Below are 27,286 nucleotides of genomic sequence, written 5' to 3'. Positions count from 1 at the left end.
TGAATCTTTTCTACAACGCCCGGAAATCTGCCCCCTTTATTCTCTGTACCCAACGCACTAGAAGACCAGTTCTTAATGCCTTTAGCCGTATCCTTATTCTAGTCCTCCTGTTCCTCTGGTGAGGTAGAGGCTAACCCAGGCCCTGCAGCCCCCAGTATCACTCCTACTCCCCAGGAGCTATCATTTGTTGACTTCTGTAACCGTAAAAGCCTTGGTTTTCTGCACGTTAACATCAGAAGTCTACTTCCTAAGTTTGAGTTATTCACTGCGTTAGCACACTCCACCAACCCTGACATTCTAGCAGTGTCTGAATCCTGGCTTAGGAAGGCCACCAAAAATTCAGAAATGTCCATTCCCAACTACAACATTTTCCGTCTAGATAGAACTGCCAAAGGGGGTGGAGTTGCAATCTACTGTAGAGATAGCCTGCAGAGCTCTATCATACTATCCAGGTCTGTGCCCAAACAGTTTGAGCTTCTACTTCTAAAAATCCACCTTTCCAGAAATAAGTCTCTCACTGTTGCCGCTTGCTACAGACCCCCCTCAGCCCCCAGCTGTGCCCTGGACACCATATGTGAATTGATTGCCCCCCATTTATCCTCAGAGTTCGTACTGCTTGGTGACCTAAATTGGGATATGCTTAACACCCTGGCCATCCTACAATCCAAACTAGATGCCCTCAATCTCATACAAATTATCAACGAACCTACCAGGTACAACCCTAAATCCGTAAACATGGGTACCCTCATAGATATCATCCTGACTAACTTACCCTCTAAATACACCTCCGCTGTCTTCAACCAGGATCTCAGCGATCACTGCCTTTTTACCTGTGTCCGTAACGGGTCCGCGGTCAAACGACCACCCCTCATCACTGTCAAACGCTCCCTAAAACACTTTAGCGAGCAGGCCTTCCTAATTGACCTGGCCCAGGTATCCTGGATGGATATAGATCTCATTCCGTCAGTAGAGGATGCCTGGTTGTTCTTTAAAAGTAATTTCCTCTCAATCTTAAATAAACATGCCCCATTCAAAAAATACAGAACAAAGAACAGATATAGCCCCTGGTTCTCCTCAGACTTGACTGCCCTTGACCAGCACAAAAACATCCTGTGGCGTACTGCATTAGCATCAAATAGCCCCCGCGATATGCAACTTTTCAGGGAAGTTAGGAACCAATATACACAAGCAGTTAGGAAAGCAAAGGCTAACTTTTTCAAACAGAAATGTGCATCCTGTAGCACTAACTCCAAAAGGTTTTGGGGTCCATGGAGTATAAGATCACTTCCTCCCAGCTGCCCACTGCACTGAGGCTTGGAAACACTATCACCACCGATAAATCTACAATAATCGAGAATTTCAACAAGCATTTTGCTAAGGCTGGCCATGCTTTCCACCTGGCTACCACTACCCCGGCCACCAGCTCTGCACCCTCCGCTGCAACTTGCCCATGCCACCCCCGCTTCTCCTTCACACAAATTCAGACAGCTGATGTTCTGAAAGAGCTGCAAAATCTGGACCCCTACAAATCATCTGGGCTAGACAATCTGGACCCTTTCTTTCTAAAACTAGCCGCCGAAATTGTCGCAACCCCTATGACTAGCCTGTTCAACCTCTCTTTCGTAATGTCTGAGATCCCCAGAGATTGGAAAGCTGCCGCGGTCATCCCCCTCTTCAAAGGGGGTGACACTCTAGATCCAAACTGTTACAGACCTATATCCATCCTGCCCTGCCCTTCGAAAGTTTTTGAAAGCGAAGTTAACAAACAGATCACCGACCATTTCGAATCCCACCGTACCTTCTCCGCTATGCAATCCGGTTTCCGAGCTGGTCATGGGTGCACCTCAGCCACGCTCAAGGTTCTAAATGATATTATAACCGCGATTGATAATAGACAGTACTGTGCAGCCGTCTTCATCGACCTGGCCAAGGCTTTCGACTCTGTCAACCACCGCATTCTTATTGGCAGACTAAATAGCCTTGGTTTCTCAAATGACTGCCTCGCCTGGTTCACCAACTACTTCTCAGAGTTCAATGTGTCAAATCGGAGGGCCTGTTGTCTGGACCAATGGCAGTCTCTATGGGGGTGCCACAGGGTTCAATTCTTGGGCCGACTCTTTTCTCTGTGTATATCAATGATGTCGCTCTTGCTGCTGGTGACTCTCAGATCCACCTTTACGCAGACGACACCATTTTGTATACATCTGGCCCTTCATTGGACACCTGTGTTAACAAAACTCCAAACAAGCTTCAATGCCATACAACACTCCTTCAGTAGCCTCCAACTGCTCTTAAACACTAGTAAAACTAAATGCATGCTCTTCAATCGAACGCTGCTGGCACCTGCCCACCCGACTAGAATCACTACTCTCGACGGGTCTGACCTAGAGTATGTGGACAACTACAAATACCTAGGTGTCTGGTTAGACTGTAAACTCTCCTTCCAGACTCACATTAAGAATCTCCAATCCAAAGTTAAATCTAGAATCGGCTTCCTATTTCGCAAAAAAGCCTCCTTCACTCATGCTGCCAAACATGCACTCGTAAAACTGACTATCCTACCGATCCTTGACTTTGGCGATGTCATTTACAAAATAGCCTCCAACACTCTACTCAGCAAATTGGATGTAGTCTATCACAGTGCCATCCGTTTTGTCACCAAAGCCCCATACACTACCCACCACTGTGACCTGTACGCTCTTGTTGGCTGGTCCTCACTACATATTCGTCGCGAAACCCACTGGCTCCAGGCTATCTATAAATCACTGCTAGGCAAATCCCCGCCTTATCTTAGCTCCATCAGGTATATCTCACTGGTCATCCCCAAAGCCAACACCTCCTTTGGCCGCCATTCCTTCCAGTTCTCTGCTGCCAATGACTGGAACGAATTGCAAAAATCTCTGAAGCTGGAGAATCTTATCTCCCTCACTAACTTTAAGCATCAGTTGTCAGAGCAGCTTACCGATCACTGCACCTGTACACAGCCCATCTGAAATTAGCCCACCCAACTACCTCATCCCCATGTTGTTATTTATTTTGCTCATTTGCACCCCAGTATCTCTATTTGCACATCATCTCTTGCACATCTATCATTCCAGTGTTAATGCTATAATTATTTTGCACTATAGCCTATTTATTGCCTTACCTCCATAACTTGCTACATTTGCACACACTGTATATATATTTTCTGTTGTATTTTTGACTTTATGTTTTGTTTTACCCCATATGTAACTCTGTGTTGTTGTTTTTATCGCACTGCTTTGCTTTATCTTGGCCAGGTCGCAGTTGTAAATGAGAACTTGTTCTCAACTGGCTTACCTGGTTAAATAAAGGTTAAATAAAAATAAATAAAAATAAAAGTAAATTGTTACCACCCTTTCTCACCAGGCTTTCCTGCGGAGGCTAGAGTCAGTGAGGCCCACCCGGGGCATGAAGAGGGCAGAGCAGCTGGCAGACTACCAGCGCCAAGCCGGATACCTGGGCATCGCCACCTCGCTCTCTGCCATGGACAGATCGCCATCCAAGATGGAGCGGCCCTCCAGCAGAACGTCACCAGGTAACCTCTCTGAAGAACGGATGCTCAATAGCTCTCAATAGCCCTAAGACCATACTTATTCCTGTCATTTATTAAGAGAGTCTGAATTTGCATCTTTTATTTTTGTTCTTTTAAAGGACCACTTTACTCAAAACATATTTTGGTATTTTTTCCATTAGTCCACTGTTAATATAATCCAGTTTTTTTAGCATGTCATGTTTTCGAGATCATAAGCACTGAGCACTTCCACTGTAGCCAGGACAAACTCATTTTCACGATTTCAAAATAAATTATAGCATTCAATGGCTTTTACCTGATGAAGTAGAATCATGTTGAAAAATAATGTTAACATTTATATTTATATTACTAAAACATAAGTTGAAAATGATGCTGTTGCTGCTTCCTGTTGTCATGTATTTTTTATATGTACTGTAGCCAAGTGTCAAAACACTGGTTTTAAATGTCCAAATTCATAATCAATATGCTGAAATAAGTTGTGATATGTTGAAGACCAAAACATAAAAATGACTCCCTACTGTATACACACGTGTCACACTTTAGATTGTTCAGATTACTTGTATTTTGCTAAATTAGTAACTGCTCACGCATAGGGCTGTGGCGGTCACAACATTTTGTCAGCCGGTGATTGTCAAGCAAATAACTGCCGGTCTTACGGTAATTGACTGTTAATTAACATAAACACATTTAGCATCTTCTGGCTTCCACACATAGCCTACAAGCCTCTAATGCAGACCTTTGGAACATCTGCATTTTAAGAAGTCTACTAAATCCATGTAATACAGCCTATACCTTCACAATAAATCCATTATTTATTTTAGACAGGTATAAAGAAACATGATATGAAGAAAATGTAGTCTATTTCAGAAGAACAGAATAGCATACTCTGAGTTGTCCTTATGTTAGGTACTGATCTGGCTATGCCATATGGCTGTGGGCTACACTAGTTCATTTAGCAGACAAGATTTGCTTAGAATTCCATGGCATTATTTTATAGTATTTTATAGTATAAAGAATACAATTGAATAAAATAGAAAGGATATTTTCTCCAAACGATTTGAGGGAGTGCGCACATGCAGCTATTCTGTGTTGATAAGTTAACAAAGAAACAAGTACTCCTATATGCTTAATTTAGAGTTATTTATGTAACTTTAGTTGTGATACAAACGTTGGGCTATATGTTTTGATTTTAATACATTCTAAGGCTGCATGATGTGACTAATGATGATTTGAAAAAAGTTGCATGAAAGGCATGAGCTCTGCTTTGTTTTTTGTGCAGGCTGTACACACTTCATCAGTCTCTCTCTCATTCACAATTTGACAAGCACGATAATGCCTCAAATTTTCCGGCCGCATCCCCTTTGTGTGGCCGTAATGCCCCCCAAAGAAATCCATGCCATTTGCGGCCGTTGTGCCCTTGGGCTGAATATTATAATTATAATTCCCTTCTCCCTGCATGCTGCTTGCTCCGAAGCACCTCTCACTTACATGGCTCTCCGTCACGTGATCGGGTCTTTCTCACATGGTACAAGTGAAAACAGACACATCAGGGATGCAACTGCGCACGTCCTTATCCAATTCCGAGGTGCATATTGAAGATATTGGAAGAACTGTCCACATTTACTTTTCGTCAGCCAACAAGATGAGTAGGCTTAACGAACAACAAAAGCACTAGCCTATATCAATCTACTATCCCCCATAGTACAAAAGTTGACCTATTCTATTCTGTGCGAGAAATAAATATTCCAAACATAGTCTGGGACAGTTGTGGGATGCGATAGATCCCAAATTAATACAACCAATAGCATCAAAAAAAACTTTTTTACGCAATGAGGCTGATGCAACAGATCAGAACGTTTAGCTTAAAATGTTGATAAACTGTTAGGCTATTTCTTCACATTATAAACGCAGCAATGCGCACACGGCAGTAGGGTATAAGTGCGAATGTTTCATTAGCGGAAAAACACCATTATCAAAAGTGACCGCAAATGTGATTATGCTTGTAATGCTTTTATTATAAAGGTGCGTTTTTATGGTGAAAATGATCTTCCCCAAACTTCAAACTCACGTGCTGCGTATGTATGCCAGTTAGGCTCTACACCCGTTGTAAAGCGGATTATTGTGCATACATTTTAAGAAGTTATTTGGCCACATTAGTTGTGATACAAACCTTATCAAAACATATAGGCCTGTGCGCGAGTCTACATGAGGTGTGCGACTATGATTTGAAAAAGTCGCAAAATAAAGTTATGCATTGTTTCTTGCCTTACTCTGGGCATCATTCACGTGATAATATATCATTCACCAGTGATATGCTAATATTGTCACCCATCAGACTATTCTTGATTTAATCTTGTCTTTACATATACTAAAAAAATATATGTGAAATTTGTTTTGATATAGAATGGACCATTATCATGCACCTGTCTCGAAACAGGGGCAGGTTGAAAAAATAATGTAATCTATGCACTTAAATAGCGAATGGAGGACGCTTTTCCTGTGGTTCATTTTCATGCCAGCCAGGTAGGCTATACTCCTGTTGTAAAGAGAAGCAATGTGTTTAATATTAGGAAATAAATAAATATAGTAGGCCTAGCCTATAGAAAGCTGATGGGATCCTCCTCTTTTAATAGAGGCCATCTCTCTGTTTTCTCACGCAATTGCATAGCCTATAGAAATATTGCGCAACATGAGCTCACGGGCTCTCATTTACATTTTACATTTTAGTCATTTAGCAGACACTCTTATCCAGAGCGACTTACAGTTAGTGAGTGCATACATTTTTCATACTGGCCCCCCGTGGGAAACGAACCCACAACCCTGGTGTTGCAAACGCCATGCTCTACCAACTGAGCTACACGAGGCTCATGAAGTGTTAGATTAGATTTTCGATCACATTTCCATTGATGTCAGAGTGATTAGAGGGACAATAGAGTGCCGAGTACCAGGCAGGTAGCAAGTTTGGTAGGCTACTAATGACCGTCAGCAGCATCAGAGCTTGGAGAAGCCTAATTACCATGACTAAATGGTCACGTGGAATTTGACTGCCTTAATGACTGGTGACCGCCGGTGTGGCGGTAATACGGTCACCGTAACAGCCCTACTCACGCGTTAACTTTTACCAAGCAGTCACTCCAGACTGAAATGGATTAGCTTGTTCTAGTGTAATCAATAGTGCGGCAATATTGCATGGAAATCAATGGAACTGGGACAATTTGCTGCCGCTACATGTGCCATTTGCGCTCTTCTAAAAGACAAAACACAGTGAACTTGGGTATATTACAAATACCTGTCCATAGATGAAAACCTGTACTAGCCATTTATCAACTCGTCTCCTTGTGGGACAATGTTTATGGTAGATGGCCAATATACGAAGAAGGAGAAACAACACTTTTTTGACTGGATCATTTCAACGAATGTTCAGTATCATGCATCATCATCATCACAGTTTTTGCTCTGTACTGAAAGTGGCTGCTGACATGCACAGTGTTTTCATGAACAAATATTAAAATAAAGTTTTTGAGTGAACTATCCGTGTTTAAAGTGTACAAAATTATACCAAATGCTCAAAGCTGTTTTTTTGTTAGTTTATTCCCATGGATTATATTTAGCTCACCCCAGAAACGTCATATGTGATGTACTGTAGTGCTCGAATGTACATGGCTCATATCTTTTTACATTGAGGGAGTTAAATTTGTGAGAAGGTAGTACATCATATGTGTAGTATTGTAATACTAGTATGTAATTAATGTAGTAGTAATAGTATGTAAATCAGTAGTAGTATTGACCCCTGTTGTCTTGTTGTTTCTTCAGGAAAGAGCCCCAGTCCTGGCAGTACCAACCACCACCACCACCACAGTGCCAGGGCATCATCTGCTATCGCTACCACCACCACACCCCTACCCAGGCACTCCAGTGCTGCAGCAGCCCGGGCAGCCTGGTCCTGAGAGCTGTGCTCAGGGAGGAGCACCATTCCCCAACTCCCCCAGCCCTTCCAAGTCCTTACCAATAAGGCAATAGTAGCCCCTAAACACTGTTCCAAGGTCAGTTTGGCATTCTGGGCATTCTTCCCCAGATAGTTAAATTGAGGTTGTTAGGAGTGTCCCACACAATGAAGGATCTGTGTCAGAGTGGTGCGAAGCTGGAAAGTGGTCACACGTTGTCCAAACTAAATCCCCATTGTGCTCTGATCATGCACTTGTCCAGTGATTCTGTTTTAGCGCACAATATTCATAAATAAAGTGATCTGACACTGATTGGCTGTTTCCCAGATTTAGACTGAGCCTAAAATCACTTTGAATTGAGTTTTTTTCTTGGAGCATACTTTTTAGTACAGGAGTAGGCTTAATATGGGGTTTCCGGGAAACCAGTCCTATATGATGTAAGAATTATATTGTGTTGCCGTTATACAACCGTTCTCATAAAACTGCTTCACTATGGCTTCCCAGGACCAAGGCTAGCAGCTATAAAGTTTTGTGAACTGTGCTTCTGTTGTAATGGAAGATATAGCCTGGCTATAGCCTAGATATAGCTATTATGGTTCAGGTATAAAAAAAAAATACATTCCTTTGTCAGCTTAGCAGGTGGTGCCTATCAGTATGCTTAGTGAATAGAGTAAGTACTAAGTATGCCATGCTGTATTTGCACTCTTGTGAAATATGTTCAAGTGGAACTTTTCTGCAATTTATCTGTAATTGTTGTTACATTATGATGAATAATAAGAGAGATTATATCTTTGTGGTCTAGTAAAGCTTTTTCAGAATATCATGGGAGAATTAGTCATATATATTTTTATTGTGATCCTGTGCAAATTTCTTGACGTTTTCCAATAAAACTGCTTGTTGCGCGCACCATTCATGTCTGTCCGTGTTCAAAGGAGCTCAAACAATATCCACAGGACTTTTCCACTTGTGGCAGCTGTCTTTTGTAGGCCAGTTAGCTGCATGCCACCCACATGGCAACAGAGACTGCCAATGCAGACACACTTAGCGGGCAGCAAATCTGGCATGTTGTGGACATGAATAATTATCACCCACAATGACATAATGTCACACACGCACACACACACACACACGATGGCTACAACAGCGGCAGGGGATATAGGCCAGTGATTGGCTGTGTCATGGTCAGAAGTCCAACAAGTGAGTGACATGCTAGCTGCCAGGGATGACTGGCCCAGCACTATAAGTCATCAATAGAGAAAATAACAAGGAAAATACTTAATCAGTAGTCGTAATTAATTAGTACTATAAGTTTACTCAAATATATTGGTTTATGAGGGTCGGCACATGAAAAGTAATACATTTGTATATTGGTAGTGGTATTGGAAGCATCAAGTTTGTTGGCCTTTTTTGTCTTTTTAATAATAATAATAATAATATGCCATTTAGCAGACGCTTTTATCCAAAGCGACTTACAGTCATTTCATATCACCCCTTCACCCAGCATCTATAGTTATGTGTATGTATAGCCTAGTAAAACCTGTTGTTTGAGAAAATGAGAGTAATATTAGATTTGTATTGCATCTGTTACGTACATAACAACAAAGACTATGAAGCTTGGCAGCTGGTGAGACACTGGGCTATATGATTCCCATCTAGGCTGGCTCCCAATAGAAGGATCTCTATTGCCAGCCCAAGAAAATGGGATGGATGATATTGCTATCCCTATAATAGCCCAAGTCAGAGCCTGGAACTAGTAACCCTTACCTAAATGTTTTGACTTCTTGTTATGTTACACTGTATATTATGTTAAATATTGTATACATTACAATATTTCAATAAAACTCATATGAACCACAAACGAATGCACCAAAGCAGAGGGCTTAGTAGGTATTTTTCATCTTTATTCTTATTAAAATAATGTTTATTGTGGGACACATGAGATATGACAACACAGGAACATAAGGCCCTTGGAAGACAGCGGCTGCTATGAAGAGTACATTCCTTTGGCTTACTATGAGAGAAAGAAAGAACTGGGAAGAGTGGATGCAATCTTTGTTTGCAGTAGGCATGTAATTAAATGGAAAAATCCCTTTTCTGGACCAGTTTGACAGTCAACTGGCAGGCCTGGATGTGCGTTTTTCTGCACATCTTGGGTAAGATATATACAGGTTTCAGAGTTGGTGCGTTGCTCACATGACCAATTACACTGGCGAGAAGAATAATGAGCAACCAACTCCTGGGCTGGCTCAATAGCATACACGTCTACCCCGATAATTCACCCAAGCTGTTATCATTATATGATACAATTAAGACGTGGTGAAGGGTTTCCTTAGGGAGATGTGAATGTTTATGTGTACTTCTTGATCTCGTCGTAGAGCACCAAGACGAAGGCGCCGCCCATGCCTCGGATCACGTTGGACCAGGCCCCCTTGAAGAAGGCTTTGCCTCCCTCGTTCTTGGCGATCTTCTTCCAGCAGTCGATTGTGCCAGTGTACATGATGTCCGCTATTGAAATTGACACATTGATCATTAAAATGCGATATATAGGCCTACTGTAATTTGGGTAATTTGCGTGCATAAAACAAATGGAATATTTCTATGGATCAGTTACAGTAGGCCATTCATTAATATGAATCAATGAGTAGGCCTGCAACTGGCTCACCTGATTTGCGTCCTGACTGCATCATCATACGACGTCTGACCGTGTCAAAGGGGTATGAAATAATACCGGCTGCTGCGGTGACGCTCTGGGCAATCATCCAGCTGATGAAGATGTGAGTGTTCTTGGGGTCGGGCAGCATACCTAGAAGATGACGTAGAGCAACATAATTGAGATTCTGGCCTTTCTTTGTAAAATACACTACTTTTACATAACAACGTCCCAATTGCAAACAGCTACTTAGATTTATGATTTGACTTTAGCTCATGCTGCTCACCCTTGGCTGTGTCGTAGACTCCAAAGTAAGCAGCTCTGTAGATGATGATGCCCTGGACAGACACGTTGAATCCCTGGTACAGGCCCTTGATACCGTCGGTTTTGTAGATCTTGCTGAGACAGCTGCCAAGACCACTGAACTCTCTCTCGGCTCCGCTTTTTCCGATGTCGGCCGCGAGCCTGGTTCTGGCGAAGTCAAGTGGGTAAACGAAGCAAAGAGAGGTGGCACCGGCTGCGCCACCGGATGCCAAGTTACCGGCGAACCAACGCCAGAACTGTGTCTTCTGGTCCACTCCTCCAAGGAAGATCTTCTTGTACTTGTCCTTGAAAGCGAAGTTGAGGGCTTGGGTGGGGAAGTAACGGATCACATTGGCCAGGTTGCCTCTCCAGAAGGAGATAAAGCCTTGCTCTTTGGGGATCCTCCTGACGCAGTCCATGATCCCTTTGTACTGCATTTCCTTCGTGATTTGTTGGCTGGCATGTTGGACCTGGAGAGTAGAATAACAGAAGACAATTAATGTGTCAATTTAGCGTCAATTCAGTCAGCAAAAAAAAGCATGTCAATCGGATTTCCTCATTGTGCTTTAGGCCTACTTCGTATTACGCTATGTAATTACGCTGTGTATCTTATAGCAAGAGGCTAACAATATTGAGTTTGTTGTTGGGCCAAATTCCTAATTCACTTTAATTCACTAATAATCACGGGTTTGTATGAATGTATGTGTGCAATTTCTGTTATAATCAGCTATTCTCAGCGGCGTTGTACACAGGCCATTGCTTCATGTCACTTGAGCACAGTCTGTGCGTATTGGGTTGCATGCGTCTGGATAAATTTAGCTGTAGCCTAGGCCTAAACCAAATATCGCCGCTCTTGTATCCAAACGAGTATCGACATCTTTGCCTAATTAATTATCATCCTATTAATCGAAACAGAGCATTACGTGTACTTGAAATCAACACTAAAATATAAGAACGCATCAAATACATGTACTTTCTGTTATTCAAAATAGTCATTTTTCTTTTATGACGTTAAATTCATATGATTCCGTTTCTGTCCTGAAGGAAAGGCCAACTCCTGAGTCCTATCGAATCCAATTAGAAAGCTCAATAGCACCTTGGACAGCGACAAGTCACGTGCGTAAGAAACGTCTCCAAAGCGCTTTTCGCATGTCTGTCTGCATGAAAACCATTTGCAAAATTAATCTAATTTAATTATAATCTAACTCTAAAAGTGTGACTTCTGCGCACTCAATGGATAACCAATAATATATTAACTTTATGACAGCGACTGGAAAACAATTATTCTCACTCAGTCTTACCTGGAGCAACAACTTTACTCTCTCAATTGGAGCAACAGCTGTCTTGGAGATGGCAGCAGCAATGCCACCAGCCAAAAAGTCCTTAATGAAGCTAACCACCGCGTCCGACATGTTTGCAAGTTCCTCCTCGTGGAGTAGAGGTCAGACCCAAAATGTTCCAGACAGTCCTCACCAAGACACCCTCAAAGAAACCCAACGCCCCTCAAAGTGGACGAAGCCCCTCCATCTCGCCTAATATATCTGGGCTATATATCGCGAGAATTTGGGGGTGATGGATATGCAGACCGTCGAACAGATTGACGAGGCTAAATAAATATCCTAGGTTAAGGTTCAAATCTTAGCCATGTCCATTAAATAAAGTTTCATGGAACACTTGGGGACGTTTAAAGGGCAAATCCAAATAATTTTCCAATGACACTGTGGTGTTAGATAATATGTCTTATTCTGCTAATGAATAACATCACAACATCACAGCTATCTATTATTATTTATGCTCTATTTATTCTTTAGGGCAAAGTTGTATCGCAGTTTAGGGTGGGAACCATGATACAGTGTGCATTTAATGCATGGGTAGGCTATGTTTTTTAAGTGTAATTTTAAGCTTAGCTTTTTAATTTATCTTCATAATTCAATATAGGTCTTACTGTTCTGATAAATGTGATTTAAGAGGTTAGGCCTCGCAAATAGGCCATCGAAATTCACACATTAACAGCGAGGGCGAGAGGGTGACATTGTTGCTGGTATGCATGCGACTTTGAAGACTTTGGCTTAGCTTGCCAACTTTTTAACATTGTGATGTAATTCATGATGTGGTGAGGATTTGCTTCATAGCCTGACCTGTAGCCTATAATGCGTTTTGAGGAGCCGGAAGCGCGCGCGTCTCCATGTAACACAATGTCAATGTGACCTACAGCACAGAAGTAGGTTATATTATGTGCTGATTATGGCCTTCTTTGTAATTATCATTAATTGTCAATGGATTTGTGTTTTTCATCTCTTCAGGCCTGTTCCTGCTAACAACTAAGGCTATTTATGACAAGCTTTCACCCCTGGAAAGAAAGTATTCCTCCGTTTTGTATGTATTAGGCCAATACCTTCAGCAAAACATGTTAGGTTCGTGGTTTTGACCATTTCCAAACTGGTGTTCCAGCTTTGAAAACAGACTCTTATTCTTGCATTTCTCACACACAGTACAGCATGTTTGATCGTTGCTTGGATACAGCCGAATATAGTCTCTTGCAGAACATTATGTAGCTTGTGACTTAACCGACACAATAGTAACCTATGAAAACAAAACATAAGCCCTGTAATTAAATTTACAAAGGGACCTGGAGTTGCTGCCAAAGACCCTATTGCGCCAACACCATTCCCTCTCCACTTGGTTGCTGAGACAGTAACAGTCGAATTCAATCAAACTCTATTTTACTGGTATTTCTGGATGGCAAAACTAAATCATTCTGTTTGCACAACAATAATGCATCAGTAATGTACCTAAAATAATGTTTTGAATCAAAGAGATCTTCACGTATAGACATATTAAGTCATAGCCTACTTGCTGTCTATAGTCTGTACTGTGTGGGAAGAATATTTCCTACTATTTTCCTATAGACTTTGCCTATACTTACAACACTGATTACCGGGTTAATTGTAAAAGATATGCACCAATACCATTGATTTTCCCTTTCACCTGTGACAAATACGAATGTAGGTGAATGCCAGCCGGATCCCATTGATAACTAGTCTGGCTAATGGGTCTGTGTGATTATAGAAGCCCATCTTGTTTCAAGCTCCAGGCACAACGTTACTAACCTATACATGCTCCTCGTGTCAGCCTTTCCATGAGACCCATGGCTGCAGCGTGGAGATCAAGAGATCTTGCACGAATAGGTAATGTGTGCGCGCAGGGGGCGTCAATGTCTACGGATAATTAGCCGTCTACACTTGTTGTGCAACGCTGCTGGCAGTGCGTCGCTCAGTTCTCGACGTGCGTAGGAGCTTGACCAATGCCCTATTGGAATGGGACCAAATCCTACGCGCACGTGCCCGCACATTGCAATAGGCTAATTGCGCAAATTACGCAAATGGTTGGTGGGATTTATTTTCACTATATGACTACAGTTATGCAACGAGTAATGCGAGTAATGCTCTCACACTTCCCTGGTTTTGCTGCACACTGATTTTAGCAGTTGTTTTGCAGGCTGCATAGCAACTGCGAGCAGTGCATTTTGACAGGCAGGGATAATATAACAGGCTATTGGAACCCACTCAAATAACTTTAAATGGGGCGAATGCTATAGGCCTACTTTTAAAAAAGGTATAATTAAGGTTGCATGTAGATTACATTCCCCACAGTTCGGAAAATGTGTTTAATAAAGACAAAATTCCCTATATTGATGACTTTTTTGGAAATCCAACCAGTTTTCCACGTTGATTCAAGTTGCACACATAAAAATACAACATTAAGCCAAGAACAACACCATTGTCCTTTGAGTAGACAAGTCCACCCCACCATTTACCACCGCAATAAATAAACGTTGGTGGAGAGGGCTGGAGTGCTTTCTGTTGTCTGTAGCAACCGCGCACCTATAGCCTATTCTGCAAAAACCAACTCGAGTTGGAGACAAGGCACAAAAAGTTAACCTTTGATGTCGTACGCAGTGAAGGAACTTCGGAATAGAGTAGCCTAAGCTATCGAGGAAGCATTAATAACGAATAAGCTAACGAAATAATAACGAATATAATTAAATAGGACTATTTTATGCTATCATCACCATGTGACATTTGCGACCGTTTTTATCCTGGCGTATGACAGATACAATGTCTAGACTGTCCTCGGTTGCTTCTCTTCGACTACCAGCCATTCATTACCCGTTATCAAGACTCAAAGACCCAGAAACCCTCTATCTCAGGGGCTACTCTAGAGATGACGCTCAGAGTGACGAAGTTGTACCGCCGCTGTCGCGGGATGGGGGCCTCGACTTTGTTTTCCGAGGTCAAAACACAAGAACGACCACAGGTTATCCTTATGACAAGGCTCCGCTGAAGCAGAGCGGTTTCAGCCTGGTCTCGCAACCAATCCCCGAAAGAGTCGAGGTCTCAGTAGCCCTTGATCCGGTTAAACCACGGCTGCCCATCTTTGGTGAGTAGCCTATTGCAATGTGATCTCTGGCTAAACGAATAATAGGATAGAGACTTCAATGAACTACTGCGCAACAAAGTTGAATAGTCTCTCTCTCTCTCTCTCTCTCTCTCTCTCTCTCTCACACACACACACACACACACACACACAAACACACACATACGCACACACGTGCGCGAATTCCTTTCAGCACCATAAACAGCGCCAGACCAGTTTCTCTGGTCCAGATCTCCATGTGGTGGCGCCCTTCTACAAATAAATGTGCGATGTTTGGCCAGGTGCTTCTCACTGCTATTGGAGTTAGTAATTGTTGATTATCTTGGGAGGAATTTATTTTAAAAAAATATGATCGTCTACTAGGTCTCTCCGGATATTGCAAATGTAATGTATAACTCAATGTCTAGTGTTATTACAAATTCCATGAACTGCTGGATTGCAGGGTTGGAGTAAATTCGAATTGAAGTCAGTAAATATTCAGGAAGTAAACTGAAATTCCAATTCAATAATTTCAATAACTTCTCAATAAACTGAAAGGACTAGTATAATATATTTATTTCAAAAGTTATTTAAAAAAAATCAATTTTAAATTCAAATTACTTCCTGAACTGTCTTCGAAATGACCCCAACCTTGATAGATTGGCTATTATTTTCTTCAATTTATTACCATGTTTCTTACACCAATCCCATCAGATCGACTAGCCTAAATGCAATCCACAATGACTTTGTGACTGTGTGCACTAAACTGGAGTATGCAGATACCCAGAGACAATTACAATTAATGTGTTTAAATTAGGACTGGTGAACTGCAATGCAATTAAACCGATTTTGCACTTATCAGGAGTGATCATGATCCTGGTATGCTGTGAATGTGGTTGTGCTTTGGACAGGTCAGCAGGTGGCACCAGAGAGCAGGGGGAGCCGGGTCACCAGCCTAACCAGAACCAGCCAAACCAGCATCACCAGTCAAACCAGTACCGTCAGCCAAACCAATCTCCTTTCATCCGTCTTTTGGTCTCTTTTTCTATTCAACTTATCTCCATATCTCTTCAACTTATCTCCTTATCTCCATAAGTTGAATCTCCTATTCAACTTATCTCCATATTTCAAGGGTGCTTATTCCTGTTCAACACTCAATGGAATGTTTGATTTAAGTCTGACCATTTGATCCATATTATATATTCCAAGACCACATACAGCTTCTTAGCTATGAGCTCGTCAACAGCAGGATTGTGGTCGAAAGTCAGACAGTGTTGCTCTCCTTCCACATCAAAGTCAGTCTCGTTCTTAGTTTATTTAACAGACACAGATATGGTGTGGAGTTGGGGTCCGGAGTAACGAAAGGGGCTTCAGTGGGGTCCTTGGACCATGCTGAGGGAAAACCCATAGGTACCCAGAGAGCCCCATTGGTCAGGAATGGTTAACACAGCATACCCAGGGGAGGAGAGGCTGGAGAGGTAGAGATTAGTATTTTGAGTGTGAGTGTGTTATGGCTGAGATCTGCAGATGTCAGACGGGTATAAATCAAATCAAATCAAATCAAATCAAATTTTATTGGTCACATGCGCCGAATACAACAGGTGCAGACATTACAGTGAAATGCTTACTTACAGCCCTTAACCAACAGTGCATTTATTTTAAACAAAAAAGTAAGAATAAAACAACAACAAAAAAGTGTTGAGAAAAAAAGAGCAGAAGTAAGATAAAGTGACAGTAGGGAGGCTATATATACAGTAAAATAAAGTGACAGTAGGGAGGCTATATATACAGGGGGGTACCGTTGCATAGTCAATGTGCGGGGGCACCGGCTAGTTGAGGTAGTTGAGGTAATATGTACATGTGGGTAGAGTTAAAGTGACTATGCATAAATACTTAACAGAGTAGCAGCAGCGTAAAAAGGATGGGGTGGGGGGGCAGTGCAAATAGTCCGGGTAGCCATGATTAGCTGTTCAGGAGTCTTATGGCTTGGGGGTAGAAGCTGTTGAGAAGTCTTTTGGACCTAGACTTGGCACTCCGGTACCGCTTGCCGTGCGGTAGCAGAGAGAACAGTCTATGACTAGGGTGGCTGGAGTCTTTGACAATTTTGAGGGCCTTCCTCTGACACCGCCTGGTATAGAGGTCCTGGATGGCAGGGAGCTTTGCCCCAGTGATGTACTGGGCCGTACGCACTACCCTCTGTAGTGCCTTGCGGTCAGAGGCCAAGCAGTTGCCATACCAGGCGGTGATGCAACCAGTCAGGATGCTCTCGATGGTGCAGCTGTAGAATTTTTTGAGGATCTGAGGACCCATGCCAAATCTTTTTAGTCTCCTGAGGGGGAATAGGCTTTGTCGTGCCCTCTTCACGACTGTCTTGGTGTGTTTGGACCATGATAGTTCGTTGGTGATGTGGACACCAAGGAACTTGAAGCTCTCAACCTGTTCCACTACAGCCCCGTCGATGAGAATGGGGGCGTGCTCAGTCCTCTTTTTTTTCCTGTAGTCCACAATCATCTCCTTTGTCTTGGTCACGTTGAGGGAGAGGTTGTTGTCCTGGCACCACACGGCCAGATCTCTGACCTCCTCCCTATAGGCTGTCTCATCGTTGTCGGTGATCAGGCCTACCACTGTTGTGTCGTCGGCAAACTTAATGATGGTGTTGGAGTCGTGCCTGGCCATGCAGTCATGGGTGAACAGAGAGTACAGGAGGGGACTGAGCACGCACCCCTGAGGGGCCCCCGTGTTGAGGATCAGTGTGGCAGATGTGTTGTTACCTACCCTTACCACCTGGGGGCGGCCCGTCAGGAAGTCCAGGATCCAGTTGCAGAGGGAGGTGTTTAGTCCCAGGATCCTTAGCTTAGTGATGAGCTTAGAGGGCACTATGGTGTTGAATGCTGAGCTGTAGTCAATGAATAGCATTCTCACGTAGGTGTTCCTCTTGTCCAGGTGGGAAAGGGCAGTGTGGAGTGCGATAGAGATTGCATCATCTGTGGATCTGTTGGGGCGGTATGCAAATTGGAGTGGGTCTAGGGTTTCTGGGATTATGCTGTTGATGTGAGCCATGACCAGTCTTTCAAAGCACTTCATGGCTACAGACGTCAGTGCTACGGGTCGGTAGTCATTTAGGCAGGTTATCTTAGAGTTCTTGGGCACGGGGACTATGGTGGTCTGCTTGAAACATGTTGGTATTACAGACTCAGTCAGGGACATGTTGAAAATGTCAGTGAAGACACTTGCCAGTTGGTCAGCACATGCTCGGAGTACACGTCCTGGTAATCTGGTATAGCTGACCAGGTTTAGCCATGTCTGGAACCAAAGCACAAACACGCACACGCACACATGCAAGTTCGCACACACACGTACAGTTCAGTCGTACATAATATGCTGTACACTCACACACAATGCAGTGTGCAGAGTACACATACTGTGTGCACACATAGAGACACACACACCAAGGCAAACATAACAATTCAGACAGTCAGGGATACTGCCTGTCAAAAGACCCACAACAGTTATCTTAAAACCCAAACCCCCGCTCTTCCTTAGATCAGAAGAAGTCCCTTGATAATAGAGACGATGAACGTCAGTCAAAGTCCTAACCTACCAGCAGAAAGGTCTGGCCTGCTTATGACATCTGCATAGTTCCTAGTGGACGTCACTTAGCTTCCTCTGTTTTGTTGAATGTGAGATGTTGAATCATTATTGTTTTGACGTAGTCAAAGTTGTCAAAATTAATTTTGACAAAATGTTTCATGTTCTGATGGTTGATTGGTGTATTGAATGAACTAACAAATGAATGAACAAATTCCCGAATTAATTAACAAATGAATGCACTGAATGCACTAAGTGAGCTATAGTCACTGCATTGATATCTTTGTGTTCTACCTCCAGCTTGAGCACGAGGTAAGGCAGAAGACTCAGTCATTAGGACACTTGAACCTTCAGAGAATGTTCAAGAACAACCACCCGGAAGGAAAAGCACTGGCCAACAGGTTAGGCTTTGACACACACACACACACACACACACACACACACACACACACACACACACACACACACACACACACACACACACACACACACACACACACACACACACACACACACACACACACACACACACACACACACACACACACACACACACACACACACACACACACACACACACACACACAGATATACACACACACAGATATACACACACACAGATATACACACACACAGATATACACACACACACACAAACACACACACAGGTGTGCACTCACACACACTTTAAAAAAATAATTGTACCTACATATAATCTTCTCCCTATACATTAACACATACAGACACACAGCTACAGGATGTCCTTTATCCTATATGGTTTTCTTAATCCCTCTCCTCTCTCTTGTCTTTGCTCATAGAGATGTGTTGCTGATGATCCTCACCAAGTTTCTGGGCAGATTCATCACACTGCAGCAGTACAGCCAGTTGGTGCTCCGGTTAGTACATCAACCAAACTTAATAAATATCACATTGTAATCGTATAGTGCATTCAAATGCATCTGTTGCAAAGTGCTGGGTAAAACAGGGGTTAAACCCCTTCAAAAGAGTCAGGAAGGTTGACAGTGTAAAGGAAAAACATAACAGGAGTCTTTATTCTATGGGGCGACAGTTAGCCTAGCGGGTAGAGCGTTGGGCCAGTAAACAAAAGGTTGCTGGTTTGAATACCTGAGCTGACAAGGTGAAAAATCAGTCGATGTGCCCTTGAGAAAGGCACTTAACTCTAATTTGCTGCCTTACAGAAGGAGAGAAAAAAGTCCTACTATGGCTGACCCTTTGAAACAACACATTTCACTCCACCTATCCAGTGTATGTGACAATAAAACATGTATATATATTTTTTTTTGTCCAGCACACTCCTTTTCTAAAATCTGACCACGTGTGATGATGCTTGATGTGAATCACTGAAACAAAACATTAATTTGCCTACAATGAACTTCAAAAGCCATGTGTGTTAGAGTCATGTAAAAACAAAACAAATGAACCTGGGTTAGAATCAATTCCATTTAAACTAAATTCACAAACTCAAAACTCCTCATAGAAAACCATGACTAATTCTTCAATTTGATAAAATCAAAAATAATCTAAATTCATCCCTGCAGTTAACTCCATCCCTGGAATGAACCATACAGTAAAACATAACCTTTTGAACCCTCCAGACTGCATTTGTCCAAGAAGGCAGCCATTGGCTTTGAGGAGCTGTGGGAGGCCATAAGAGAGTCTGGAGCAGGTGGACTAGCCGCTTGGTTTAACCCCAACCAGGACCCCAGCACAGCCCCTCCCCTTGCTCCAGCTGCAGTCACAGCCTCCCACACCCTCTCCCTATTGCGGGGACAGGCCCAGAACAGGTAAGTCTGGAGAGAGGACACCCATCCCCTAAGTATTGTAAAACGACGCCGGATTAAAAACTTAGAATTTTCCAATTTAAATGATTATACAAAATTCTTGCAACCAATATAATGTTATATATATGGGGGATACAACCATCCCAGCGCTGCAGATTTTGCTGCAAAGAGACAGAATCATTAGATCATTTGTTTTGGTACTGTCCATGTGCAGCTTGTTTTTGGTCGCAGGAATGGCTGAAGAATTGCAACATTTACCTGACGCTAACTCTGCAAATAGCAATGCTGGGTGATTTGAAAAGTCATAGTGTCACAATCGTTTAAAGACTGGTCGAACCAAGGCGCAGCGTGATAAGCGTACATGTTTATTAAACGAATAAACACACGACAAAACAACAAACAAACGATATGTGAAGTCTTAAGGTACATACAACAAACCTATACAGAACAAGATCCCACAACTAACAGGTGCCAAAAGGCTGCCTAAGTATGGTCCCCAATCAGAGACAACGAGCGACAGCTGCCTCTGATTGGGAACCACCCCGGCCAACATAGAAATAGACATACCAGATACTACACCATAGAAACAACACAACACGGAATATGCACACCCTGACTCAACAAATAAACGTCCCCTGAGTCAGGGCGTGACACATAGTCAATCGATCAGTAATATAACAATACTTTTAGCTTAAATGCATTCCAGGTGAAGCCGGTTGAGAGAATGCCAAGAGTGTGCAAAGCTGTCATCAAGGCAAAGGGTGGCTATTTGAAGAAGCTCAAATATAAAATATATTTTGATTTGTTTAACACTTTCTAACATTCCATATGTGTTATTTCATAGTTTGATGTCTTCACTATTATTCTACAATGTAGAAAATAGTAAAAATAAAGAAAAAGCCTTGAATGTGTAGGTGTGTCCAAACTTTTGACTGGTAGTGTATATATAACTTCAAACCAGGTGTGTCCAAACTTTTGGCTGGTACTGTATATATGCAATATTAAAGCTGATCTACCCCCCAATTTCATTTTTTTAAATTTTAAAACAGAAAGATTGTAAGTCATGCTATGGTTGTGCCGGGGTTGTACTTCAGGCTTTAGAGAAAGTGTAGGTGTGTTATGGCTGAGATCTGCAAGTGTCAGACAGGTAGAGCGGATGGTTAAGTTAGCATCTCTATTGCCTTCCTGAGAGTTGAAGTACTGTCGACCCCAGCCCAGAAATGCCTTGACAATGCAGTGTCTAAATTTCAACATAGTGAAATTGTGACATTGGTTGTGACAGATACTGTACCATAACCCAAAAAACTACATTACTAGACTGTCAGTCAGTGGTGGAAAAAGTACCCAATTGTCATACTTGAGTAAAAGCATAGATACCTTAATAGAAAGTTACTCAAGTAAAAGTGAAAGTCACCCAGTAAAGTACTACTTGAGTAAAAGTCTAAAAGGATTTGGTTTTAAATATACTTAAGCATCAAAAGTGAATGTAATTGCTAAATATACTTAAGTATCAAAAGTAGAAGTACAATTATAAATAATTTCAAATTCCTTATATTAAGCAAAGCAGATGGCACCATTTTCTTGTTTTTAAAATTTACGGATAGCCAGGGGCACACTCCAACACTCAGACATTATTTACAAAATATGCATTTGTGTTTAATGAGTCCACCAGACTATAGGCAGTAGGGATGACCGCGTGTTCTCTTGACAAGTACGTGAATGTTTTACTTTTTTCCTGTCCTGCTAATAAGCATTCAAAATGTTACAAGTACTTTGGGTTGTCAGGTAAAATATATGGAGTAAAAAGTCCAATATTTTCTATAGGAATGTAGTGAAGTAAAAGTAAAAGTTGTCAAAAATATAAATAGTAAAGTAAAGTACAGATACCCCAAAAAACTACTTAAGTAGTACTTTTAAGTATTTTTACTTAAGTACTTTACACCACTGCCGTCAGGTCTGAAATCTCTGGGTCAAAGAAGGCTGGGCATTGGTTAACCCTGGAAAGATAACTCTAGACAAAAGGCAGGCTTAGGGTGAATTAGCTACAAAGCTTTCGGGAAACTAACCCCCTGGATAGTTATATTCAAACAATGCAGAGCCAAAATGGCCCTTTCTGTTTTAAGTCAATGCTGACGCAATTCTCCCGCTTTAGAGCAATCTCAGTTCAAACTTGGTAGGATGCTTTAAACACTGGACACATTCATACTCCCTCTCCATCGACAGGGGAGCCCAAAACCACACGACTCAGGGGAAAGGAGATTATTTAACTATTTACCTCTTCTCTTTGGTGCCATTGTCAGGGTGTGAAATGGTGTGTGTGTGGGTGGGTGTGGGCGCATGCGCAAGAGCGAGTTTGTCATCAGCAGCTCTCGACCGGGGAGGTATGTGTGTCTCCCCTGTCAGGGCAATCTGGCAAACCGGCTGCGGTGGACAGACAGAGACAAACACACACACACATAAACACATTCCAGCGGAGGTCGAGAAGGCCTGAGAGCCACCAGTTCAGAAATCCCTGTGACCAATCAGGAAGACCTGTAGACTCCCAGTCAGTTGGAGCAAAGAGAAGTGGGGCGGGGAGAAAGAGTGGGGAGAGGGGGAGTGAGATACAGGGGGTGGGGGTGGGAGAGGGAGAGAAAGAGGGAAGAGTGAGGGAAAGAGAGAAGGAGCGGATTGAAAGGGAGGGAATACAAGAGAAATAAAGTGACCATAAAAAGAACAGCGTGGTGTAAAGTAACTAAGTAAAAATACTTTGAAGTACTACTTAATTAGTTTTTGGGGATATCTGTAATCTACTTTACTATGTATATTTTTGACAACTTGTACTTTTACTCCACTACATTCTTAAAGATACATTTTACTTTTTACCCCCATACATTTTCCCCGACACCCTAAAGTATTAGTTACATATTAAATGCTCAGGCAGGACGGCAATATGGTCCAATTTACACACCTATCAATATAACGCATTGTCATCCCTACTGACTCTGATCTGGCAGACTCACTAAGCAGAAATAATGCACTTGTAAATTATGTCTGAGTGTTGGAGTGTGCCCCTGGCTGTCCTTACATTTAAAAAACAAGACATTTGTGCAGTTTGGTTTGCTTAATATAAGGAATTTGATTTACTTTTACCTTTTACTTTTACTCAAGTATGACAATTGAGTACTTTTCCCACCACTGTACTTTACGTACATTTAAAACCAGATACTTTTAGACTTTTACACAAGTAGTATATTACTGTGTGACTTTCACACACTTTTACTTGAGTCATCTTTACTTGAGGTATCTTTACTTGTACTTAAGTATGACAATTGAATACTTTTCCCACCACTGAAAGGAGGAGAGAGAAAGTAAGAGGGTGGAGAGAAAGGGAACTCAGGAATAGAGAGGAGTGAGAGGGACAGATAAAATGGTGAGAGCAAGAGAAAGGGGTGAGGGAGAGAAAGAAAAACTCAGGACGAGAGAGGAGTGAGAGGCACAGAAAGGGAGAGAGACAGAGAGAGACAGAGAGAGACAGAGAGAGAGAGAGAGAGAGAGAGAGAGAGAGAGAGAGAGAGAGAGAGAGGAGAGAGAGAGAAAAGAGAGAGTGGGAGGGAGAGGCACAGAAAGGGAGAGAGACAGAGAGAGAGAGAGAGAGAGAGAGAGAGAGAGGAGAGAGAGAGAAAAGAGAGAGCGGGAGGGAGAGTCAAATGATTGTGAACTCTTTAATCCCATTACCCCTTACTGATGTGTCTGATTGACAGGACTTTTTTCTCGCTTTCCATAAGGCGTTCACCCGCAGGCGTCCTAGTATTGTTATCTTTTGAAAACTTCTGTTAGTCAGTCACACTAGCAACCACCCTGTGGACACTAGGCTACGTTTACAAAGTAAGTAAAAGTAACTAGCCTTGCACAAGCCTTGGCTCATAGGAGATGGAAACTATCTCCTGTTTCTGTAGCGTGAGACAGCTTGATGTACAAGTACACCCCCTGGACAGGACACTAGTCTATCGCAGGGCCTTACCCCCAGTCTATCTCCTTAACATTTACAAAGTATTAGTGTCAAATGTACCTAATATCAACTTTTTGGTCACCACATATGAAGTCTATGCAAGTCTACAAATGATTGAATATTTTGATATTCATTGGCTTGGTATTGAGAATGACATTTGGAAAACAAAAGAAGCAGCATTTTTTAATAGAGATCGTACTGTATATCTGCAATATGAATGCAACCAGGAATCTGCACTGTTTGAGTGCCTAAATCATCATCATAAATCCCTTTTGAGATAAAGTTTTGAGTAATGCAGGAATCTATAAGCCTCACACGTATATCTATAATATTTGTTATCATAATGTCATCATCTTATTCATCTATTTAGAAACTGAAGATGCAACAGTTTGTTTTGCAAGCGACATTTAAACACACGCATGTGCACGCACGCACGTGCACACACACACACACACACACACACACACACACACACGTATCTGAATGTCACAGAAACGTTTTCACTTTCCTTAGCTGAATGCTAGACCAGACCAGCTTAAAGCTGACTAAAATGTCAATGATGTGGTTCTCCCCACCACAGGTTCCTGGAGGGCATAGAGTCACGTCCCACAGAGCTAGGCCTACAGAGGACCAGTTGGATTGTAGCTCCAGAGCTGAAGAGATGTCTTTCGCAGCTGGGCCTCAACTTACAGGACCGGGAGTTTGAGAAGCTTTGGAAGAAGTGTGTTTTCCCCCTCAAAATATCTATATATGTATAAGTCATTTATGAATAATACGATGTGGTACATAAGTAAAGTATGATGATTTTTGAAATGTTAAACATTATATACTGCATTTTCTGCATTTAAGTATGTGCATCAGGGTTGGAGTCAAATCTAATTCCCTGATTGAAAAAATGGCATATTTTCAATGATTTTTCAATAACCGGAAGCAATTTATTTCAAACGTAAAAATATTAATATATACAGTACCAGTTAAAAGTTTGGACACACCTACACATTCAAGGCTTTTTCTTTATTTTTACTATTTTTTACATTGTAGAATAATAGTGAATACATCAAAACTATGAAATAACACATATGGAATCATGTAGCAACCAAAAAGTGTTAAACAAATCAAAATATATTTTATATTTGAGATTCTTCAAATAGCCACCCTTTGCCTTGATGACAGCTTCGCACACTCTTGGCATTTTCTCAACCAGCTTCACCTGGAATGCTTTTCCAACAGTCTTGAAAGAGTTCCCACATATGCTGAGCACTTGTTGGCTGCTTTTCCTTCACTCTGTCGTCCGACTCATCCAAAACCATCTCAATTGGGTTGAGGTCGGGGGATTGTGGAGGCCAGGTCATCTGATGCAGCACTCCATCACTCTCCTTCTTCGTCAAATATCCCTTACACAGCCTGGAGTTGTGTTGGGTCATTGTCCTGTTGAAAAACAAATGATAGTCCCACTAAGCCCAAACCAGATGGGATAGCGTATCGCTGCAGAATGCTGTGGTAGCCATGCTGGTTAAGTGTGCCTTGAATTCTAAATAAATCACAGACAGTGTCACCAGCAAAGCACCCCCACACCATAACACCTCCTCCTCCATGCTTTACGGTGGGAACTACACATGCGGAGATCATCCGTTCACCCACACCACGTCTCACAAAGAAACAGCGGTTTGAACCAAAAATCTCAAATTTGGACACCAGACCAAAGGACACATTTCCACCGGTCTAATGTCCATTGCTCGTGTTTCTTGGCCCAAGCAGGTCTCTTCTTATTATTGGTGTCCTTTAGTAGTGGTTTCTTAGCAGAAATTCGACCATGAAGGCCTGAATCACACAGTCCCCTCTGAACAGTTGATGTTGAGATGTGTCTGTTACTTGAACTCTGTGAAGCATTTATTTGGGCTGCAATTTCTGAGGCTGGTAACTCTAACGAACTTATTCTCTGTAGCAGAGGTAACTCTGGGTCTTTCATTCCTGTGGCGGTCCTCATGAGAACCAGTTTCATCATAGTGCTTGATGGTTTTTGCGACTGCACTTGAAGAAACGTTCAAAGTTCTTGAAATTGTTTCGTATTGACTTACCTTCATGTCTTAAAGTAATGAAGGACTGTCGTTTCTCTTTGCTTATTTGAGCTGCTCTTGCCATAATATGGACTTGGTCTTTTACCAAATAGGGCTATCTTCTGTATACCCCCTCTACCTTGTCACAACACAACTGATTCTGTCAAACACTTTAAGAAGGATATCAATTCCCACAAATTAACTTTTAAGAAGGCACACCTGTTAATTGAAATGCATTCCAGGTGACTACCTCATGAAGCTGGTTGTGGTTGAGAGAATGCCAAGAGTGTGCAAAGCTGTCATCAAGGCAAAGGGTGGCTATTTGTTTAACACTTTTTGGGTTACTACATGATTCCATATGTGTTATTTAATAGTTTTGATGTTTTAACTATTATTCTACAATGTAAAAAATAGTAAAAAATAAAGAAAAAGCCTTGAATGTGTAGGTGTGTCCAAACTTTTGACTGGTAGTGTATATATATCTTCAATCCACTTCATATATTGAGTGACTTCAATTCAAATGTACTCCATGTGAATGTATGCATGTTCAGTATTTCCTTAATGTATTCATGTACTGTATGTGTCTTGTGTGCATTGTATGTGGAAAACTGTAGTGGTACACCTCATGGTATGATTTTAGAAAAATTTGTTGACGAACAGATTTGACAGCGAAGGACTTGGAACCGTGAAAGTGAGAGGTTTGCATAGGAAACTGGGACTGAGCCATAGAAAGATCTCAGACACCAACGATAATAATGATCAACAAGTTTAATCTTCTATCAATGGTGAAGACACCAAAGGTAAGAACAAAGGAAAGACGTTCTGCATATCTTCGTATTCCATCAAAAACTGTATGAGTCAAAAGATGTGATGCTGTATACAACATTTGGTAATGTCTCTTAGTTTGTTGTTACTTAAACTTCAGTATTTACTTAAGTTTTGACTTAAGTATTTAGTATTTACATATACTTAAAGATGCAGT

At 41.9% G+C, this 27,286-nt stretch overlaps 3 protein-coding genes across 3 annotated transcripts in view; 2 read left to right on the top strand and 1 right to left on the bottom strand.

Annotated features, from left to right (window-relative positions):
- cfap97 (cilia and flagella associated protein 97) overlaps nucleotides 1-8,408 on the top strand; it is a 31,029-nt gene extending 22,621 nt beyond the window's left edge. The window contains exons 7-8 of the mRNA XM_084155049.1: nucleotides 3,388-3,556; nucleotides 7,367-8,408. Coding sequence (XP_084011175.1) covers nucleotides 3,388-3,556; nucleotides 7,367-7,500 — 303 coding nt within the window. The 3' untranslated portion in view covers nucleotides 7,501-8,408. The remainder of the gene's footprint in view (nucleotides 1-3,387; nucleotides 3,557-7,366) is intronic.
- A 1,436-nt stretch (nucleotides 8,409-9,844) lies between these two features.
- On the bottom strand, nucleotides 9,845-11,862 carry slc25a4 (solute carrier family 25 member 4; the record flags this gene model as incomplete). The annotated part of the gene is made up of 4 exons (XM_084154966.1): nucleotides 9,845-10,002; nucleotides 10,160-10,300; nucleotides 10,434-10,920; nucleotides 11,752-11,862. 4 exons carry the CDS (start codon nucleotides 11,860-11,862, stop codon nucleotides 9,845-9,847), a joined length of 897 nt encoding a protein of 298 aa, XP_084011092.1.
- Nucleotides 11,863-14,541: 2,679 nt separating this feature from the next.
- LOC311112512 (uncharacterized protein) overlaps nucleotides 14,542-27,286 on the top strand; it is a gene marked incomplete at both ends in the record, with an annotated part of 47,384 nt that continues 34,639 nt past the window's right edge. Inside the window, 8 exon segments of the mRNA XM_084155644.1 lie at nucleotides 14,542-14,890; nucleotides 15,778-15,901; nucleotides 18,715-18,855; nucleotides 19,273-19,350; nucleotides 20,071-20,259; nucleotides 24,828-24,968; nucleotides 26,965-27,073; nucleotides 27,077-27,104. Coding sequence (XP_084011770.1) covers nucleotides 14,542-14,890; nucleotides 15,778-15,901; nucleotides 18,715-18,855; nucleotides 19,273-19,350; nucleotides 20,071-20,259; nucleotides 24,828-24,968; nucleotides 26,965-27,073; nucleotides 27,077-27,104 — 1,159 coding nt within the window.

Source organism: Coregonus lavaretus, assembly GCF_964263955.1.
Source record: "Coregonus lavaretus genome assembly, chromosome: 38".
NCBI classification, from domain to species: Eukaryota; Metazoa; Chordata; class Actinopteri; order Salmoniformes; family Salmonidae; genus Coregonus; species Coregonus lavaretus.
Note: the sequence above shows the minus strand (reverse complement) of the source record. Positions and strands in the feature narration are given on the sequence as shown.